This window comes from Physeter macrocephalus, chromosome 1 (genome assembly GCF_002837175.3).
Source record: "Physeter macrocephalus isolate SW-GA chromosome 1, ASM283717v5, whole genome shotgun sequence".
Lineage (NCBI taxonomy): Eukaryota > Metazoa > Chordata > Mammalia > Artiodactyla > Physeteridae > Physeter > Physeter macrocephalus.
This window is the reverse complement of record NC_041214.2, coordinates 87,828,672-87,851,115: the sequence shown is the minus strand read 5'-3', so window position 1 is coordinate 87,851,115 and position 22,444 is coordinate 87,828,672. Positions and strand designations below refer to the sequence as shown.

The window sequence follows — 22,444 nt, the reverse complement described above, 5'->3', positions numbered from 1 at the left end:
AAACCTTAAAATCTGGTTGTGTCTTTTTTTCCCTAGGGCTTCTGGCACAGTTTTCACTGCTACTGATGTGGCATTGGGACAAGAGGTAGCTACTTTTTCATACTTCTGGGTGTTACCATTAGCTTTTAATATGGGAAGAAACTAGATCTGCCTGTGAATAATCAATAAGGAATCTCTTTTGCAGTTGAATATGTTGAAAGAATTACTCTAGGTAATTTTATAGCACTTTCCTTATTGAGGGGAAAAAAGAAGTAATTATGTGTTTGGTTTCATAAATAAATATTTTAAAAATTATTTTCCCAGCTTGGGATGAAAAGAGGATTAATTCCTGGCACTGGGCTGACCTTGCATTTAGATTTCAAGAGAAATCTAAAAATATTTAAGTTCTGTGTATTACAAAGAATTGTGCATAGGCAGAGTGGAAGTTAAAGTACTGCCTATGAGTAAATTATTATCGTATAGTATGTATGTAATAAATTAGATTATGAACTGATCTGTGTTTTTAATTTTCTAAGAGTATTAGGAAACTTGTTCTGACTTTTTTCCTGTTTCCGTCATAGGTTGCTATTAAGCAGATTAATTTACAGAAACAGCCAAAGAAGGAATTGATCATTAATGAGATTCTGGTGATGAAAGAATTAAAGAATCCCAACATAGTTAACTTCTTAGACAGGTAAATATAAATATTTCTTAAACATTGGGAGAAAAATGTTGAAATTTTAAGTCTTATGTTTTTCGGGGCTAGCCAGTTTAGTTAGACTAAGGTTGAGTGTCAACACTGAAAAGTAAACTTGAAAGAGGAGGAGAGGTAAAAATAGCATATTACAGTTTAGAAGGTCCTTTTTCTACATAGGTATCACTTGGCAAGCGAGAGAAGGCAGTTAAATGAAGGACATTGCTGCTGGTGCTCATATGAATTACAAATGATCAGAAGCAGAAACATTAAGGAAACGTTGGCTATGATTCATGTCTTGACTGACAGAGGTGGCCGGCCACACAGTTTTTAAACTTTCAAGTCAATTTTTTTTCAAATTTTGTCTTTCATGGGCAAATAGCATGTTTATCAAAACCTCACTTAATTTAGGAATTGATGTTAAATAGAAGAACAAAAAGTAGAAGAGAAAATTATGTATCTTACATTTTTAATTTTTTAAATTTAAAAATTTTTTTTATTTTTGGCCGCACCATGTGGCATATGGGATTTTTTAGTTCCCCAACCAGGGCTTGAAACCGAGCCCTCGGCAGTGAGAGCTCGGAGTCCTAACAAGTGGACCGCCAGGGAATTACCTTACATCTGTTTTTTTTTAAAGCAGTTACATATATGTGAATGAAAGAAGAACTGTAGAAAAATAAATGAAAGTTATAGTAGTTGATTGTATTGGAGATAGGGAATCATAGGTGATTTTTTTTAATTTCCATATTTAAATTTGTTTTGAATGGGTTGAAAGAAAACACATTTTTAGACTTTAGGGATAGCTCTGGGGACCATGTTCATAGAAAGAAACATTCCAGGTACATTTCTCTGCTTTTTAAAATAGTATTTCAAATCAGTAAAGCATGGTGGTTAAGATAAGCCATAAGCTTTGGAATCAGTTGTGCTTGGTTTCAGGTTCTGGTTCTGTCACTTACTGGCTGTGTGACCTTGGATGAGTTCCTTAGCCTTTCCAAGCCTCCATCTCTTCATCTGTAAAACAGGACAAATCATTCCTACCATACAAGGTTATTTGAATTGGAATAATCTATGTACACACTCAAGTTAGAATTGTGGGCAGAATTTTAAAGTGATTTGGGAAAATCATAATGACCCTCAGTTATTTTTTTGTGTGTGCTGTTCCATAGCAACTTTTCAGTTTTCTTGCCAGCTATCAAAGCTACCAGCTTTCTAGTTTTTTTAATTAGGATTCCTAACATTTGAATTCTTCAATGTAGAGTGCCACGTGTTTAGAAAAAATGAAAGTGTGAATGTATTTTGTATGTTCTTTTTTTAGTTACCTGGTGGGAGACGAATTGTTTGTGGTAATGGAGTACCTCGCTGGGGGATCACTTACTGATGTTGTAACAGAGACCTGCATGGATGAAGCACAGATTGCTGCTGTATGCAGAGAGGTGAGTTTGCTCCCTTTTTGAAAAGTTACAGTAACAATGTGGTTAACAGGATGTGAAAAAAAGCAAATTTTTAGTTATTATCCAAGCAGGATACTTTTAAGGGTGAGAGGGAGTGCCATTACAAATACACCGCTGAACAGTGGAAACAAGGACAAAGTGGTACACATCTTCACCCTAAGTATTAATTAATAAGTTTACTTGTGGTTTTATCGATCTCATTAAAGGTGACCAATGAGATGATACTCATTAATGAATTTGAGACATACTGTTTGCTTAGGCTAGTAGAATTCTGCCACATTGCCTGTATCTAAGCCAAAAATGAGCGTTTCTTTCTTCCATGTAATCTTTCCCTACAGATGAGACTTAGGTTAATGGTTTGCTTATTGTCATTAAAACTGCAACAGTACTTTCTTCGAATATCCTAGGAATCATTGTCACAAAGGACGAAATTGTAAAAGTTCTTACGACTATTATGTTTCCTGTGATTTGGCTTTCAGCATTTTTACAGTGAATTATAAGTAAATTATTAACTTTGTTCATGTAAGAACAGTATGTGTGGGGGCTTCCCTGGTGGCGCAGAGAGGCCCGCGTACCACAAAAAAAAAAAAAAAAAAAAAAAAAAAGAACAGTATGTGTGATGTTTTTCCTTTTTCAGCTTTTATTAGGTGTTTTTTAAAAAGTATTCTTTGAAACTTTTAATTCTAATGTAATTATGCTTCACCTAAGGGGAGCCCTCTTGATTCTTTCAGGAGGGAAACAATAATATATCCCTTAACAAAGAATGTTTGATCACTTAAAAGCTGATAAAAACTTAAGGATTGGGCTTCCCTGGTGGCACAGTGGTTGAGAGTCCGCTTGCCGATGAAGGGGACATGGGTTCGTGCCCTGGTCCAGGAAGATCCCACATGCCGCGGAGCGGCTGGGCCCGTGAGCCATGGCCGCTGAGCCTGTGCGTCTGGGAGCCTGTGCTCCACAATGGGAGAGGCCACAACAGTGAGAGGCCTGCATACCGCAAAACAAAAACAAAAACAAAAAAAACTTAAGGATTTATCTATTTATACTTAATTTGTTTTTCTAATAATTTTTTTCATAATCAATATACACTTATTTTAGTAGTTCCTCTAATTGTGATAACATTTGTTTCTATTTGTTTACACAAGTATTTTTCTGGGGATTTGTTCTTTTCAGGAATCTGCTTAAATGCTTGGTAAATGTATTGCAGTAAGACACAGTTAATCTGGTTTCTTTGAATAGTAGAGTATTTTGAATGAGATTTTTGTTATTAATGATGTACAGACTTTATTTGTTGTTCTACTTTAGTGGGGGTAAGAAATAAAAACAACTTTTTCCAAGTTACAGTTTATACTGTTTACATTAAAAAAACTTACCAAGCAGATTTTTAAAATTGAATTTCATTCTTGTTTTTAAGGAAGTGAGAGTAGTTCTTCTGCTCTTTTGACTCAGTGCTTTCTGAAATATGGCATAAGAGGGAAGTGGTGTCCAGGATCATCATTGGTGTCTAGGGTGTGGGTATAGCTTTATGTAAAACCTACCATAGAAGAAATGAAGAAAACATTTTGCATAGCATTGAACAGCTGGAGAGAACCAGACCCCCAGTGGCTTACATTGATTAGACTTCGGCATATTTCAGATTCAAATGGGAACGATCACAAAATTTTCCTATACTGTTGAAATGATTTCTAAAAAGCCTTGTGCATCTTTACCAAGTGCTGCATACCTTTAGGCATTTAAACCTGAGCAGGCCTAGAAATCATGTAGACCCACCCACCATTTCATAAATGAGAACATTGAAGACTAAGTGATATTCTATGGTATTAAATAATCTGTGGCAGAAATAGGACTAGATAAGACATTATTTAATAATTGTCTCTGGGTAAGAGCAGAGAGTAGGAAGAGGGGGATCTAGTTATTTAAGGTGTCTTATTTTCATAACTGCACGTGACAGGATTTTTTTCTTCGTAAATGTATTATTAGAGTGTCTTCTGCTGGTTACTAGAGGTGGTGCTCAGGTCATAAATAGTGTATGTGAACTTCCCTTAGACTTTTCAGGGACTGTTTCATTGATAGGTGTTTTTCTCCTGTTCAGTGTTTGCAGGCATTGGAGTTTTTACATGCTAATCAAGTGATCCACAGAGACATCAAAAGTGACAATGTGCTTTTGGGCATGGAAGGATCTGTTAAACTTAGTGAGTAACAAGTGAACAAATAACATTTATATGTTACTTATAATTTTCTGCCTTTTGTTTAAGTAAAAATCCTCTTCTACTATTAACATTTTTATGACAATACATGGAGTGGGGGAGAATAGTAGTAAAAAGATATGGACTGTCAGCTGGACAGCTTGAGTTTAAATAGCGGATCTGCTACTACTTGCTGAATAATTTTGGGTGAGTTATGTAATCTCTTTTGGTGTCCATTTTCTCATTTGTATGATAAGGAAAATAACAGTACCTATCTCAGAGAATTCTGAGTAGTAGAAATGTAAAGCACTGAGGAACAGTGTCTGGGACTATTATAATGTTGGTGCTGTCTTCCAAACATAAATTTGGATTTATCTCTGCTACCTGTTGGGGTAGGTTTTTGTCATTATGCTGTTCATCTTTCTCTGGATTTGGTAGATGGTGGCCTAATTGGGGGAGGGCTGTATGACCCTTATGTCAGAGATGACAAGGTCTGAAAAAAAACGTGTGTAAACCTCTTTCCCTAATTAACTTCTGTATCAGACATGGTAGAGTCATGGAAAAAAAAAAAAAACTCCTTTCCTCTGCTGGCTATAATCTCAGTTCCAACCATGTCCTCTGGAGGATTCAAGAAGACCTTCTACTGAGGTTTCTCCAACTATGCAAAATTCAAGGCATTTCTTAGATCAAGAGACCAAAAACTTTTTCTTGTTTGCCTAGAGAGTTTGGCTCCTTTTTCAACATCTCTTTTTTTAAGATAGATCCTCCAAAGGTTATTCAACCACAAGAAACGGGACCCAGGTTCTGTCAAATGGTCAGAATATATAGTTAATAATTGTAATTTTAGTGGGAAAACTAGAAATCTAAAAATATGTATGCCTCAGTTTCTCCATTTGTAAAATGGAAATCATAATAGTAGTAAATATGCCTGTCTCATAAAGTTATCATGAGGTATGTTAATTCTTATGAGGTATTATACTTGGAACAGTTATAAGCACTTATTTTAGCTGTAAATGTTATGATTTGACCTAACAATTGCTCTTGTAGGATTCTCTCCTATAGAATTACTGAACATATGCACAGCAATAAGTACAAAAATGTTTTCTGCAACCTTGTAAAGAAAAATCAACAATATCTTAAATGTCTAGTAGTACAGAAATGGTTAAATACATTATGGTATTTTTATGTTCCATGAAGTTGTGTAGTTATAATAATGAGGTGGGTTAATGTACTAATATGGAAAGATATGTTTTAAAAAGGAATTTACAAAATATCCTAACTAGGTAAAATAAACCAATCAGTTCACGGGTATTATTTGTACATTTGGAAATGCATAACGAAAAGTCTAAAGCTTACAAACCTGAATGTTAACAGTATTTACATATGGAGTAGAATGGGTTTAACAGTAGAAGGAAGGAAAAAATTCTAGATTCACATCTTGACTTTTCCACTAAATTAATACTGGGTACTAAATTAGTCATTCTGCTCTTCAGTTATAAAATGAGGTGGTTGGAATAGAGTAATGCTGGTGAAGACCTTATAGGTACAGTTGCGGTTAAACATGTTCTTTTCCTAGGCTCTCTGCTGAGTCAGATGCTTATTATTGTTAATTCTAGCTTCTGTTTATTTTCTTCAAAAGTAATTTCCACTTCCTGACCTTTGCCTGATTCACAGTGGACATAGTTTTGGTGTCCAGCTTTGGTGACTTTTTCTTTTAGACCTTTTTCAACTTTATTAAAATTTTTAGGATAAAATTGTTTAGAATAAAATGCTTCCTGATAATTTACCCTCTACTTGTGGGAAGTAAAAGTTAAAAAGTGAGAGTATATAACATCATCAAAATATTTGTAAGCCCATTCTGGTTTTCTTTATTAATACATTCTTAAAAATTAAGAGGCTGAATACTCAAATGTAATTAGTTAAATCATATTCAGTAAACTCTTAAACAACCCATGGGCACCATTAACTCAAGATGTTTTATTTTGTTTTTTAGCTGACTTTGGTTTCTGTGCCCAGATCACCCCTGAGCAGAGCAAGCGAAGTACTATGGTTGGAACGCCATACTGGATGGCACCAGAGGTGGTTACACGGAAAGCTTATGGCCCTAAGGTTGACATCTGGTCTCTGGGTATTATGGCTATTGAGATGGTAGAAGGAGAGCCTCCATACCTCAATGAAAATCCTTTGAGGGTAAGACCAATTAAGCACAAGCCTTATTTTAAGAAAAATAATTTTCTTTAAATCATTTATTTAGAACTTGCTTTTGCCACGCACTGGCCAAGAATTTAGGATACAAAGTTGATAAAACCTAGTCTCTGCCCTCACTCTACATCTAAAAATCATTTGCTTCTGGCTTATTGAGTTGAATGTGTTAGGTAGAGTTTGTAAATTTTTGGTAAGCAGTATGGTTTCTAAGTTTGCACATAAGTAAGAATTTGGTCACTTTTCTGCAGAATTAAGGGACTCTAGGTATATCCTTCAGGTTGTTGACTTTGAACCTTGGCCTCCTGTACCCCCAGGTACAAAGAGGAACGCAGGATCACATCTGTGAGAAGGCTGTGTAGATGGCAGTGTTAAAGCCCATATTCAAACAAAAGAGTGAGGGTTCTGAGAAACAGATGAAGTCAGTAGACTTTAAACAGTTATGTACGTATTCCAGCAGCTGAGGTGGAGAGTTCCATCTTTCTTTCTTTCTCTCTTATCTTTTACTTCTTTTAAATTATCATATATGACTCAATATCAGTAGTTAAGGAAATGCAAATCAAAGCCTCAACAAGATCACTTCACCCTTACTAGAATGACTGTAATCAAAAAGGCAGACAATGATAAGTGTTGGTGAGAATGTGAAGAAATTGGAACCCTCATACATTGCTAGTGGAAATGTAAAATGGTACAGCACTTTGGAAAACAGTTTGACAGTTCCTGTAAAAATTAACTTTGAGTTACCATGTGACTTGGCAGTTCCACTGATAGGTAAATAACCAAGAGAATTAAAAGCATTCATCCACCCAAGAACTTGTACACAAATGTTCATGGCAGCATTATTCATAATAACCAATAGGTGGAACACAGGGAATTTTTAGGGCAGTGAAAGTATTCTGTATGATACTATAATGGTAGTTGCATGACAGTGTACATTTGTCAAAACCCATAGAACTGTGCAATACAAAGAGTGAACCCCAATGTAAACTACAGACTTCTGTTAAATGAAAGTGTGTCAGTATTGGTTCATCACTTGTAACAAAGTGTACCGTACTAATGTACGATTTTAATAATGGGGGAACTCTGTGTGTGTGTGTGTGTGTGTGTGTGTGTGTGTGTGTGTGTGTTGGGGTGGTATATGGGAGCTGTGTACTATCTGCTCAATTTTCTGTACATCTAAAACTTCTTTAAAAAGTCTATTGAGGGGGGCTTCCCTGGTGGCGCAGTGATTGCGCGTCTGCCTGCCGATGCAGGGGAACCGGGTTCGCGCCCCGGTCTGGAAGGATCCCACATGCCGCGCAGCGGCTGGTCCTGTGAGCCATGGCCGCTGAGCCTGCGCATCCAGAGCCTGTGCTCCGCAACGGGAGAGGCCACAACAGAGGGAGGCCCGCATACCACAAAAAAAAAAAAAAAAAAAAGTCTGTTGAGGGTTTTTTTTTTAATTCCATTTCTAGGAATTCAAAGAAAATAGAGAATAACATAAAGAATACAAGGATTTTCCAAAGGGGATTGACTAAATTATGAAGCAACCATATAATAAGACACTATTCAATTCAGCCATTAAAATAATTTTGTAGATCTAATCTGTTATTATTGATAGTAATGATGAGGGTGGGATATAGCTAGTTTTGTTTCAGGTTTTTGTTTTGTTTTTTAAGACTTTGTTTTTTTAGAGCAGTTTCATGTTCACAGCAATATTGAGAGAAAAGTACAGAGATTTCCCATATGCCCTCTCCCCCTACACATGCATAACCTCCCCCATTATCACCATCCCTCACAGAGGGTACATTTCTTAAAATCATTGAACCTACACTGACACATCATTGTCATCCAGAGTCTATAGTTTACATTAGGGTTCACTCTTGATGTCATATGTTGTGGGTTTGGACAAATGTATACTGAATAATGTGTCCATTATAAAAGTATCTTAAAGAGTATTTTCATTGCCTTAAAAATCCTATATGTTCCACCTGTTCATCTATAGCTATATAGATATAGCTAATTTAAAATTTCTTAAAGCGGTTTCAACAAATCCCATTGTTTTGAAATGTGATATGACTTGGAAAAAAAATCTTAAGAAAGATAAATGGGATACTATATGTGGATGGTGGGATTGTGGTCATTTTTCTTTATACCATTTTATTATAGTGGTAGTTTTATTTATCAATATGTATTTATAATCCAAAAAAAGAAAAAGGTGAAGATAATTTTGAAGAAGAAGTCAGGGAAATGTAACAACTAAAAATAAAGTGAAAAATATCTAATAGAAATGGGTAGAAATAATAACCGCACTTTAGTGTGTATGACAATTGTCTTTAAATATGTACCATAAACTTTAAAGTACTCTCTAACTTTGTTGAGCTATCTTAAGTATGTCAGAGTTGTTCTTCTATTCTTAGGCCTTGTACCTGATAGCGACTAATGGAACCCCAGAACTTCAAAACCCAGAGAAACTTTCCCCAATATTTCGGGATTTCTTAAATCGATGTTTGGAGATGGATGTGGAGAAAAGGGGTTCAGCCAGAGAATTGTTACAGGTGAATTTGGAAATAATACTATTTTGGGAAAAAGTTGACTTTTTTGAGTAACCGGCAGAAAGTTTACATAGGGTTAATAATTACATTTCACTGTTCATTCATTACCAGCAGCATGGCAGCTGCTGCAGTTCAGGATTTTATCTCCTGGGAATAAAATACCCATAATACTGGGATAAATGTATGAGTTTTTCATATTACCAGTTCTCACACCAGTTCATTGCAGGCATGGGTATATGGGTCATTTAACTGAGATTGTATAATATGAGAAAAACTAAAAAGACTACACTTTTGACCATAAAAGTGATGTAGTGATTATGTTGATTTTATATAAGTACTGAAATATGTGTGTGTTAAATAAATTATGATCCATAAAGTAGTCTTTGGGGCTTAATTGAAAGGAAATATTTGGCTTCTAAACTGGTGACATTTACATTTATTTTCCCCCACTCTTTCTGACAGCATCCCTTCCTGAAACTGGCCAAACCATTATCCAGCTTGACACCACTGATCATGGCAGCTAAAGAAGCAATGAAGAGTAACCGTTAACATCATTGCCGTGGCCTCATATTCTTTTTTCCATTTTTTAAAAGAAGTCTTTTAATATATGAAAATTATTATCCTTAGGGGTTTAAAGAAATGGTCTACATAACATGGAGGAAAAAAACAAGCTACTATTTCCTAAAGACAACCAAGAAAAAATTACAGAACAGAATGACAACTTTCTATTGAATCCCTTCTTTAGGGTCCAAAAGGAATTGTGGACTGAATCACTAGCCTTACGTCTTTCAGCAGAAAGCCCATCAGGGCCATTTATCATGCTTGAGATTTGCATTTTATTTTGCTGACTTCATTATAATAGATCCCATTCATTGTCCCTTTTGGGGTATTTTCAGTACTTGAATGGCAGATTTGAGTTTTTCAGAGTATGTGTTTTATCTGCTAGTCTTCTTTTCTCTCTTCTTCATAACTTTCTTTTCCTTGACTTGCTCCTTTTGAGTTGCTTTGAGAAATGTTTCTTATGCCTAAATTGGAGGCAAGTGTGACAGAAATTATGTAGCTCCTTATATTGGCAAAGGAGTTCAGTATGGTTTAACTTTGTATAGAAGTTAGAACCAGCTATTGTTACCTGTAATATTTCAGTTCAGAATTTGAACTGAAGGAAGGGAAGAAAAGTATGTGATTTTTACCTTTTTTAACAAATGTGAAAGAATCAGTTTTAAAAATTTCATAATAGTGAGTTGTTTGGCATTTGTTACATGTATAGAGAGAAGACTAATAATCTATATTTATAACTAAATCATTGAAACAGAAAAAGAATCCCATTGACTCTGCTTTCTTACATTTTGTTTTTCTTTCTATGTCCTCTTGAGATTTGGCTTCAGGACTTTGGTTTTTGCCGCTACTTTCCCCTTCCCTCTTTTTTTCCCTTCCTTTTGGAAATAAGTTTCTGTATATGTTGTAATTTTAGCTAGTTTGTTTTTTAATTAACCCTTTCTCACCCTACTCCTCCCCCCCTTCCCATGGTAAATAATATAATAACCATTGAATTTTCAGAATTTAAAAGTTAACCTTTTTTTTTTTTTTCCATTTAAAGGTAAGAAATATTTGGAGCTAGCAGAGACAAAGTGAGAGGCTTGAACCTTGGTGAGCTCTAAAATAGATAAGATTATATTCATGAAAGAGAAATGTCAGTTACTTAGAGATGCAGCTTCTGACCAGTAAACTATAGAGTTTTGTTATAAACATTGTTCCCAGCCCATTACCAACATTTTTACTGTCTGTGAGAACTTAAATGACAAAGTACTTCTTGGTAAATTCATGGGTCATTTGAGATGTTGAGTTACTTTAGATTTTTTTCAAATAAGTAAATAATATTCATGTAAAAAACTGGAGAAAGAAAAAATAATGAAATGTGCTTGTTGATAGCGATACATTTTTTATTTTAAAGATTTAAAAAAGGTCTGTGACCTGTAACATTAATTATTAGAGTGCCCTCTCTTCTCCCTTCCCCTCCTCTCCTCTTCTTCTCTCATCATTTTAATTGTTTGGCTTTTGGAGGCAGTATTGTCCCTTCTGACATGCCAAGAGCCACATGAAAGAGAAAAATATGTGCTTTGGTTCTGGCTTTTTGTTCCCACCATTCACTCCTAATTGACTTCATACCTACTTGCCATCCTGCAATAGTACAAATCATGAATAAAAATAATTTTGATGTTTTGGAGTAAATTAGGAGAACTTAATATGAGTTTTATTTCCTATCATTCCCATCATATCTGTGTTAAGATACAGGTATAAGGATAGAAATGGCCGGTGGGTTTTTTTTTTATTAATTGGTAATACAGGAAGGTTTTCACAAAAATAAGTAAGATAATTAGTGAAACTTGTATCTAGAGCACTTAATAGTTTCTGTTTTTAATTTGATTCTTGATTTCATTTTTCTCTGGATTATATTGGCCTTCTACAGCTATTACTAAATTACTTTACAGAAATAAACTGGTTTATTTCTGGTGGAAAGCTACAGTATCTCTTGAGTTCCAGATTTGAACATTCTTTGTAAATAGTTGTCTGGATGGATTATGATAAAGAATATGCTACCAGTGAAATAGAAAACCAACTAGATGGTATAAGACTGTGATCCTCATGACCACTCTAGAAGGCACTTCCATGCGTAAGTCATAAAGGCCATGTTCACTGAATGCAGTGCCAATGCCCCATTTTTATGCCTGTGACTCAACAAAGGTCTTTTCAGTTTATAGAAGCAGTTTGGGGTTTGTATTTACAACTTCCTTGATTGGTTACCTGCATGTCCATTGCTGGCAACGGACTTTGTCATTAAAACCTGACTCCTAGGTTAAAGGGAGCTACGCTGTGGTTTATTCTTTACTTACTTGGATAAACTAACTTGTAATAGAAATGTACTTTGGTTAATTCTGAAATGTGTCAATTTTTGAATAATCTTAAAAGCAATACAGAATTGTGATTTATTAATTTTAAATTAAAATGTTCACATGTTGTTGCAAGAAAAATTATATCTGAATCAAGATTCATGTTTTTTTTAATAACTGCCTTTTGTATTTACCTTTTTGTCATTACTTTAGAATGAAAATTCCCATTTAAATCTAAAAATTACCTTAGTAGTCCTCTTTTGTTATTAAGACAATATTACTGTAGTATTTATTATATTTTCAGACTCTCTGGCAGTCTAAAAGTTTCCTTCTCCTCTTGTTCCTTTTGCTGCTTTTAGGGACAGTTAAAACTGGGAAACCATGAAAATATTGAATATTTCGTCCTACGTAGAATAGTAAACAAGTAGAGTGATTGTGCTAGCATAAGAAACTAAGGCTAACACAACTCTGTTTTCATGTGTCGAGTGCCTGGCACACAGTACAAATTCTCTTCTCCTCAACATATAAATATTAAGCTGCTTAAAATGTATCTAGTTACCACCATTCCTAAATGACCTGTGCCTTTAATAAGCAATTTAAAACTACCTATGAGTATTTCTTTGTAGGGCTCACATAAATACATGTTTGTTTATATATACTGTATTCTAGCCAGAATAATTTTAGATCTGATCAGGCAGTAGCTATAGTTAGAAAAATAAATGGGTGCTTAAATTTGCATCAGTTTTTTAATCTAAAAGTTTTAAAATATACTGAGATCCGTATCCAGTGAAATGTCAAAAAATCATTATGGAATATAGCTAAAATCCAGATTAAGATTCTTTTGGGGGTCTTTTTAGTGAAATTATAGTAATATAAAAAGCAGATTGTCTCCCTTGTCTCAACTGCTCCCACAATAAACAACTAAAATCAGTTTTTCCACAGTGTGTGTATATGAGTATGTGTAAGAAAGGGGGAAAAAATACACACACACACACACACACACACACAGATTTTATTTCTCACTAACACATTTATTGACCACTTTGACAAAGACACTGTGGTAGATATTGTGGGAATTACAAAGGAGAACCAAGCACTGGCCTGGCCTTGAGAGAACTGAAGTCTTTCTCATTCACCATTCTAGAATGTTGCCAAATGAGAGAGAAAGAAATGTATGATAATGCTGTCAAACATCTTTGGTAGGAATGTCTTGTGTTTTTTTTTTGTTTGTTTTGTTTTGTTTTTGTTAGATAGAAATGGAACTAAGTGAAAGTAACTTGTCTTTTCTGTTTTGTCTTCAAATTTTATATTGACTTCTATTTTTAATTTAATCCCATTCAACTATTTAATTGTTACATTGACATTAACTGCTGTATTTGATGACCTTGTTCAATAATTTTGTTCTTTCAGGGCTAGAAATAAACTTTTTTAAATGTTCATTTTCCCTTTTCCTAAACTTTAATTCTTTCTTTAGATCAGAATAGCTTAAAAGAATAAGTGTAATAGGTTTTCAAAGAATGTTCTAGTATTTTTAAGGATGAATATTTTTTAAACATGTCACGGCACCATGAATGTATTACAGAGCTCCAAATTAGAAAGGTTTTCAGAAATTAATGAGTAATAAGCATGAGCCTTCGCTCTTCTAAATCAGTTTCAGAATAAATTTGTTCAAAACGTTCTGGCTATCAGACCCAGGGAAGCACTTCTGATCTGTTGAAATACCTTCAGTAATTTGGCCTGAAATTCTAATGCTTACCTATGTGAAGTAATAAGAATCTTACTAGAATTTTTGTGTTCAGTGCACCAAGAAATCTTTAAAAGTGCCATACGTTAAGGCATCACTTCATTATATGCATTTAATTTGAATGTTGGATATGCTGACATGGAGAACAGGTGCATTATAGAGAGTTCACTATGAAAAAACAAAATTATACATTTTTTAGCCTGGAGTGGGGGGGGTGTAGGCAATGACTGCACAAAATATATTCGTTACACTATAAAACTGCTTTGTGCTATTCTGACATTTGTATTTCTTAAACTATAGCAAATGCCCAAAACATTTGCCTAAGAAAAGTTCAAAAATGCCTAGATTATTGATTTTATTGAAAAGCACTATTTGTAGGAGCTTAACACATGCTTTACTACTATTTTGATATTTGTGACTTTTTTAAAATTAGGGAATTATTAATTTATGCAAATCATTTAACAAGTTTTTATTTTTTGAAGAGGAGGAAGAGTAGAACAATGAAGGGAAAGGTCTTTTTTGACCTTTATTTTAGGTTTTTAACAAAATAATATGCACAGATTAAAAAGTCAGATAATTTTAAAGGAGTCATTATAAATAGTGCCAGTCCCCAGCTGCAAACTTTCTCACTGCAGAGTCCTGCTCCACAGAGGCATCTGCTTTTAACTTTGAGCTGGTTTTAGCATGCATTAATTTTCAGATTTCTATATTATATACTTATACAGGTATTTCTTTTTTTTTAACTTTTTTTATTTCTTTCTTTTTTTTTTTAATTTTATTTATTTATTTATTTTGGCTGTGTTTGGTCTTAGTTGTTGCAACACGGGCTTTCTCTAGTTGTGGCGAGCGGGGGCTACTCTTTGTTGTGGTGCATGGGCTTCTCACTGCGGTGGCTTCTCTTGTTGCAGAGCACGGGCTCTAGGCGCACAGGCTTCAGTAGTTGCAGCATGCAGGCTCAGTAGTTGTGACACACATGGCATGTGGGATCTTCCCGGACCGGCGCTCAAACCTGTGTCCCCTGCATTGGCAGGCGGATTCTTAACCACTGCGCCACCAGCGAAGTCCTACAGGTATTTCTTGACATTTCTGTATTTTACTTTTTCTGGAAACTTCCTGTTATGACAGTTGAGAATTTAGTTACTATTATACCATCCCATTTTCCCATTTCTACTCCCTCTAGTCTCCCAATTAAGAAAGGTGGCAAAGTTTTATTTGATTATCAGTCAGTTTTTACCTTATGACTATGTGGGACTGTTGTTCACTTGAGTTGAGTAATTTATTATCACATGTCATTTCTTGTGCACCTCTTTGCTTTTCTTCTTGTTAATTTTGTCTTTTTGTTTCCTTTGAAAGTTTCTATATTCCTATCACTAAGTTTTTCCAAACTCACCGCAAAAGCCCTCTCAAGACAATTTTCTATAGAATTAAATGTCTTGGATAAGGACAGTTCCTTTTTCTTTCTGGGAACTTGATTAGGGCTCCAGTTTGGGCTCTTTATCTGCAGGCCTTCTGCCCTCGGGCATCTGGAACTCAGTTTCACTTTTCTCCTGAGTTTAGATCCTTTATTTCCTTTTGCTTGGTTTATTCCTCATTTTGGAGAAGTACATCTTTCATTAGTGTCCTGGAGAAGTACATCTTTCATTAGTGTCCTGAGGAAGGGTGCATATAGGTTAAGATTTTTAAGAGCTTGCATGTCTGAAAATGTCTCACATTTAATTGATAGTACAGGATTTTAGATTGGAAATAATCTTCCTTGAGTATTTTGAAGTCCCTGCTTCATTATCTTAAAAACCTGCCATTTCTGATAACATTTTTATATGTAACCCATTTTTCTGCCTCTCTGGAGCTTTTGTTCTGAAAATTTACCATGAAATGTCTTGGAGAGGGCCTATATGTTTAGCTTTTGGCAGGCCTTCATGATGACAGACTAATTTCCTTCAGTTCTGTTAAATTCTTGTATTATTTCTTTAATAATTGCCACTTTTTTTTCCCTGTTATTTCTTTCTGGAATTCTAGCATTAATCTCCTGTTTTTCTTATCTTTCCTGCTTTCCATCTGTTTGCCTTTTGTTTTTAACTTTCTGGGAGAATTTCCTTGATTTTGTCTCTGACCCTTTTTTGAACATATATCAACTATCACTTTTTTTGTTGTTTTACTTATTTATTATTATTATTTTTTTTATTTTTTTGGCCTCACCATGCAGCTTGCAGGATCTTAGTTACCCAACCAGGGATTGAACCCAGGGCCACGGCAGTGAAAGCACCAAGTCCTAACCACTGGACCACCAGGGAACTCCCTCACGTTTTTAAGATCAGTCTTGTTTTCTGATCTTTTTACAGCTTTCTGTTCTTATTTCATAAATTCAGTATCTTCCCTGGTGTATTAAAGAGTTTTTCCTTAGCTCAAGGTGGCATAACAAAACACATACACTGAGAGGTTTCAACAACAGAAATTTATTTCTCACAGTTGCAGAGTCTTAAAAGTCCAAGATCAAGATGCTGGCAAAATAGGTTTCATTCTGCGGCCTTTTGGCTTGTAGGTGGTCACCATCTAGCTGTGTGCTCACTGGACCCCCTTCTGTATATGTACACTTGGAAAGAGCAATCTCTCTGGAGTCTCTTCTTAAAAGGACACTAATCCCATCAAAAGATCCCACCCTCATGACCTCATCTAACTTTAGTTACCTCCCAAAGACCCTATCCCCAGTTTCCATTACAGTGGGGGGGAGGGCTTTGATATATGAATTCAGGGGCAGACACAGACATTCAAGCCATAATAGGTCATTTTTTTAAAAGAGTTTTTTAGTTATCTCCAGGTTTTTTTTTTTTTCCCTGGGTTCTTTTTTAAAGTATGACACTGTCTGGAACTGCACTAAACATTTCACGTTGATTTTTCTCAATTCTCAGTGGGCCTCTTGGTGCTGCCCACTGCTCATTCATTTCACTCCTAGGTCTTTTTTTTCCCTTTCTCATTTTCTCCAAACTATCTCATGGCTTCCAACCCCTTTATCCCACCATCTCAACACTTTCTTCTCCCCTACTGCCAGAATTCTCTGGGTTTTTGACTTTGACTTCTTCCTTTTGGTCTCAGTGAAAGATGTTCTTCCTCTCAGTGGCCAGACTCATCGGGGACCCGTTCTCAGTATTCCACCACCTCCCAGGTCTCCAGGCCACTTTGACTGATCCTAACTCTCCTATACCTTTTACCTGTGCCTCTGTTCTTTCCAACCCTCAGCAAAACAAGCATGCTCACCTATCTTTCTTTTAAAACAGTTTCCTTTGACTTTCCTCAGGTAAATTTGTGGAAAGAGGAGACCAAACTTGCTGTTTTTCTCATTATCATATTGCATCTACTGTCAACATGTCTTTGAAACTATCCCTACAGACATCTCCAAATCACTGAATTTCCAAGAGATTCTCAAAACATCAAAAAGATGACTTCCCTAGGGACTTCTCTGGTTGTCCAGTGGTTAAGACTGGGCTTCCGATGCAGGGGGCCTGGGTTCGATCCCTGCTCAGGGAACTGGATCCCACAAGCATGCTGCAACTAAGATCCCACATGCTGCAACTAAGACCCAGCGCAGCCAAATAAATAAAGAAATAAAGCAAAAAACAAAAAAGTGACTTCCGTTGACTGTTAACTAGTGTGCTCACTGGTGTATTTGAGAATTTCTAAGATTCTACTCGTTATCAGTCTTCTTTATGCAAAATAGAGGACTTTTATTCCTACTTTTTAAAAATGCTGTGACCAGATATTTATTTTGGGCTAAGGTCCAGAATGTGATGCAGGTATGGATTTGGTAAGCTTTTAATCAGTAGGATTCTGTTTTCACCACTGAATATAAAATATACAGGTAGCTCTTGGTAAACTTAGCAATCGGGAAGGAAGAGTGGTAAGGATAAAAAAGAAAATTCTTAAAAATCTCTTCAGAACGTAATTTGTAGTGTACATTATTTGAGTAGTCTTAAAATGTGTGTTGTTCTTTGAGCATATTAATGTGAGCACCCAAAGGAGAAAGGCTTACCTAAGAATGTGCAGAGTGATGGAGGAAGGCCAGCCCAGCCTTAAAAACCAGTCATAGATTCTTGGTCAGAAATTAAGAGTTGATGAGTATAAAGAGATTTTTATAGCCTGTGTAGTCCTGTTTATAACTTTTTAACCTAGGCATCTTAGTTTTTGTTTAGGGGAAAAGACTAAAAATATTGCCTTTCTAGAAAACAAAATATGTTCAGTATATAATGACAGGCTTTGTATAAATTTGTAACCCATGAGGTTGATTATTTTGAAACGAACAACACTCATGTGGATATATAACTGCTGGTATACTCGTTACTTTTTATCCACAGATCCCAGTTTGTGTTCTGTAGCAGATGAAAACATTCATCCAAGTTGTGCTGCCCTTTTTCTTTTTAAGCAATCAAAATGGAGTAACAGTGCCACATACATTCTTGTCTTTCATTTTTAGATCTGTAGGTATATACAGTATTGCCATGAATGCACTGCCAAAAAATGTTTTTCTCTATTTCTTAATGAATTACTTTACCTTGACTTCTCCTATATTTAAAAACAGAAATGCACCATTTTCAAAAACTATTTGATCTGGGCCATAAGATTAAGGAATGTCTAACAGTACAATCTGATTCTGATTACTTTAATATATTGTCTTTAAAATATTTAAGGAGTTTTGTGGTTGAAGCTAGAAGACCTCTTAATCACATTCAGTATTCCTTACACTTTAGGATACTATAAGTTTTGCTGCTAGTAACTTTGTTGAAGAGCTTTGTTTTTCAATAAACTAAAAAAAAAAAAAAAAAACTTTAACCATTTGACTTTTTACTACAGACATTGCCACTATTTTGATCACACTCTTCTTGGTGATACAAGAAGTATTTAAATGTTTTGCCTTTTCTTTTGTTCATCTGTAGTTCTTTTGGAGTATGTTCTAAGACCACGGATTCATTGAAAAATAAGTTTAGGTCATAGGCTGTTGAATACATGGATCAGCCACTTTCATATAACTTGCATTGTCAGCCAAGCAAATACTTTTCCACTTTCTTTCAGCTATGCATGTTTTACTGCTGATACTCTCCACTGTGTGCCACTGTGTGTCCTGTTTCAGTATTTATTTTAATGACTATGCACAGGTGACCATGGTCTTGACACAAGAAGTCTAAGTACTTGAGTATTTCTCGCTGCACATTTCTTCATCACTAAGCATTGTAAAACAGAGCTTTATTAAAGCTTTTTTTGTAACTTGGTTTCATCATATAGTTATTTGTGCTTAGGAGTTTCTTCTAAATAGAAATAAAATTGGAGTGTATAACTTTAAATTTTGCTGCCAATGGGAGAACCAGTTATGCTTTTAGTTAGTAACAATATTACTCTAGTAGACTGTGCACTGAAAATTGTTGCTGTGAATTGGTTGTTTGCTGTTTGTTTTGGGCGATAATAAAAGTGCCTACATTATAGGGATTTTTTTTAGGGTCAAATGAATTAATTTCACATAAAATGCTTGGACTGTGCCTAGCACATATTTAGCACTCGATAAGTGTGATCTATCACTTTTTTTTTTTTTTTGGCCACACCGTGTGGCATGCAGAATCTTAGTTCCCTGACCAGGGATTGAACCTGAGCCCCCCTGCATTGGAAGTGTGGAGCCTTAACCACTGAACTGCCAGGAAAGTCCCCACCTATCACTTTTTTTAACCATATTCATTGGACAGCCCTTTATGACAATGCAGGAGCAGATAGGGGGCTAATGAACTGAGAATGCTGCACAGAGCTATTTGCCCTTTCCCCCACCTCATCTTTTTAAAAAATGTATGCATAATATATCTTAAGGAAATTATATTGCAAATATATGAAGACAGCCCCAATACATCATTGTTTGGTAACATACTGTGAAATTACGTATTTCATTTTACAGTATTGCATAACTTGCAATATGAGACACTCTGTATTATAGTTTGGATAATCATTTTCCTGAAAGAGATTAAAAAATAAAAAGAAAAATGTACTTTGGAATTGGTTTATATATCTATTATTAATAAGTTTGACTGTAAGTAACAGGTACCCAAGAGTGACTGAACAAGCAGGAATTTAAGTCACACCAAAAAAGTCCACTGGTAGTTTGGGTTGTCTTCGAGTCCAGCGATGCCACCAAGAACTTGGGCTTTGTTCATATTTTCACTCCACCATTCTTCACATGTAGGCCTATATCCTATGCCTGTTGCCACACAGATGCACAGTGGCTGCTCCACCTCCAGTCTCACGTCAGGCAAGAAGAAGAAAGGTGGGCAAAAGACAACGAGGAAAGCAGGAAGGAGTAGTGCATGTATCAGTAAAGAACATGTTCACAGAAACCCTTAGTTTCTGTCTCATTGACCATAACTCTCATTTGGCTTCTCCTAGCTGCAAGAGATTCTGGGGAAGAGTGTTTTTAAAAGCTGGGCACATTGCCTCCCCAGACAAAATCAGACTTGTTAGTAAAGAAGGGGGAATGGATGTGGTATACAGCAGTGGCCACCATAGCTTGCATGTGAAAACTGCACAGTTTCAACTTTTTATTAGCTCTTCCCCTTAGTCTGTTCATGCTACTGTAACAGAATATCATACACTGAGTGGCTTATAAACAACAGAAACATTTCTCACAGTTCCAGAAACATTTCTCAGTACAAGATCAAGGTGCCAGCAGATTTGGTATCTGGTGAGGTCCCTCTTCCTAGTTCATAGCTTTGCTTCTCACTATGTCCTTATGTGGTGGTAGAGGCAAAGGAACTCCTTGGGGGTCTCTTATAGGGCACCCTCATGACCTAATCATCTCCCAAGGGCCCTACCTCTTCATACCATCACAGTGGGGGTTAAGTCACAACCTATGAATTTGGGGGGAGACAAACATTCAGTCTCTGGCATCCCCTTTCACATCTGTTGTCTTCTTTGATACTACATAGCTCATTTTTAGATAGAAGGAAAAGGGTCAGAGAGGCTGAATAGTTTACTCAGTAATGACCCAGCTAGAATTTCAGCCTTTCCATTACCCATCAACTCCTCGAGAGTTAACTGGAAACAACTTTCAGCTCCATAGGCCTCACCTCAGCTGTATAGATACCTGATTTTGAAGGAATGTAATTGTTTACATAGCTTATGAAAACATAAATGCAATTTCAATATTGTTGTAGTGTTACACATTTAGTAATCCATCAGTGGGAAGAGACCACAAGTAGCTGCTATGAATTCTTGATGGAGTGATTGATTTAGCTTAGCTGAGGCAAGGCAGCCACCGAGAGCAGGAGCAGAGATGACCCACTTGCCCAGTGCTAATGGTCTTTCATGGCTTTGCCTTGCCCTTGAGTTCCCTCTAGAGGGCGTTGCTGCCACTGACAGTCTGAAAGATCGATCCTGCGGAACACGAAAAAGACCTGACTTGCCACTGCGGTGCGATACTCAGGTTTACAACACTACTCTGAAAGAATTTAGATGTAGCAATCTGACTGTTTAGAAGCCCGGACTCTTGACTCTTTGTTCAAACTCAGTGTCGGCAAAGCCACGTTCTCATGGGGAGAAAACTAGTCAAGGCATCTCCCCCAACTTTCTGGTGCTCCAGAAAGCCCAACTCCTGTAATCATTTTTATTCTTTAAAAAATGTTCAACTACATAAGTAAAACAGGAATACATTCTCATTTCGTAACTAACAGCAATTCAGGTTTACTCAACTCCACTCCAAGTCCCTTTCCTGAAGGAAATCTTACCCATTTGTCTTTTCAGACTTTTCTCTATGTATTACATCTAGACACTGATAGTTATGTAGACCAGGCAGTTCCTGAAATGTGCAAAGATCATTTATTTTTGTTTCCCTCTCTTCTAATCCATTTTATGAGGCTAGTTATTACCTGTTCCCTGGATGAAATTTAGAGCAAAGAGGCAGTTTTACCAGCAAGTTCTATAAATATTCAAGGAAAAATAATTCCAATTCTGCACAAACTATTCCAGTATGTAGAAAACACTCCCCAAATCCTGTTATGAGGATAGCATAAAGTGTGATACCAAAACAACATGTGAAAGGGAAAATTACAGGGCAGGCTTATTAATGAAAAACCAAATATGGTAATGTATAAAAAAGGTAGTACATCCCAATCAAGTAGAGTTATGCACAGTTAGTAAAATTTTAAATCAATTTAATTTACCATATTAGTATATTAAATGAGCATCTCAAAAGGTGAAAAAGAATTTAGTAAAATGCAATATCAGCTCAATTTTTAAAAAAATATATTTTAGCAAAGTAGGACTGTACTTCTTTAACCTGATGAAGTGTATGTACAAAAAACCAGCAAGAAATCATAGGGACTTCCCTGGTGGTCCAGTGATAAAGACCCCCACTTCAACATTCACAGAAAGATACACAAGATGAAAACGCAGAGGGCTATGAACCAGATGAAGGAACAAGATAAAACCCCAGAAAACAACTAAATGAAGTGGACATAGGCAACCTTCCAGAAAAAGAATTCAGAATAATGATAGTGAAGATGATCCAGGACCTCAAGAAAAGAATGGAGGCAAAGATTGAGAAGATGGGGCTTCCCTGGTGGCGCAGTGGTTGAGACTCCGCCTGCCGATGCAGGGGACATGGGTTTGTGCCCCAGTCCAGGAAGATCCCACATGCCATGGAGCGGCTAGGCCCGTGAGCCATGGCCGCTGAGCCTGCGCATCCGGAGCCTGTGCTCCGCAACGGGAGAGGCCACAACAGTGAGAGGCCCGCGTACCGCAAAAAAA

The 22,444-nt window shown here is 36.1% G+C and overlaps 1 protein-coding gene across 8 annotated transcripts in view; it reads left to right on the top strand.

Moving 5' to 3' along the window:
- The window catches only part of PAK2 (p21 (RAC1) activated kinase 2), a 96,851-nt gene extending 77,152 nt beyond the window's left edge, over positions 1–19,699 (top strand). For 7 of the 8 annotated variants that reach the window (XM_007115304.3, XM_007115307.4, XM_055084687.1 and 4 more), the window contains 7 exons: positions 37–85; positions 561–673; positions 1,989–2,106; positions 4,214–4,313; positions 6,301–6,497; positions 8,909–9,046; positions 9,506–19,699. In XM_007115304.3, the coding sequence (XP_007115366.1) occupies positions 37–85; positions 561–673; positions 1,989–2,106; positions 4,214–4,313; positions 6,301–6,497; positions 8,909–9,046; positions 9,506–9,592 (802 nt within the window). In that variant the 3' untranslated portion in view covers positions 9,593–19,699. The remainder of the gene's footprint in view (positions 1–36; positions 86–560; positions 674–1,988; positions 2,107–4,213; positions 4,314–6,300; positions 6,498–8,908; positions 9,047–9,505) is intronic. The other variant, XR_008617293.1, reaches the window with a different exon arrangement.
- Positions 19,700–22,444: the final 2,745 nt, after the last annotated feature.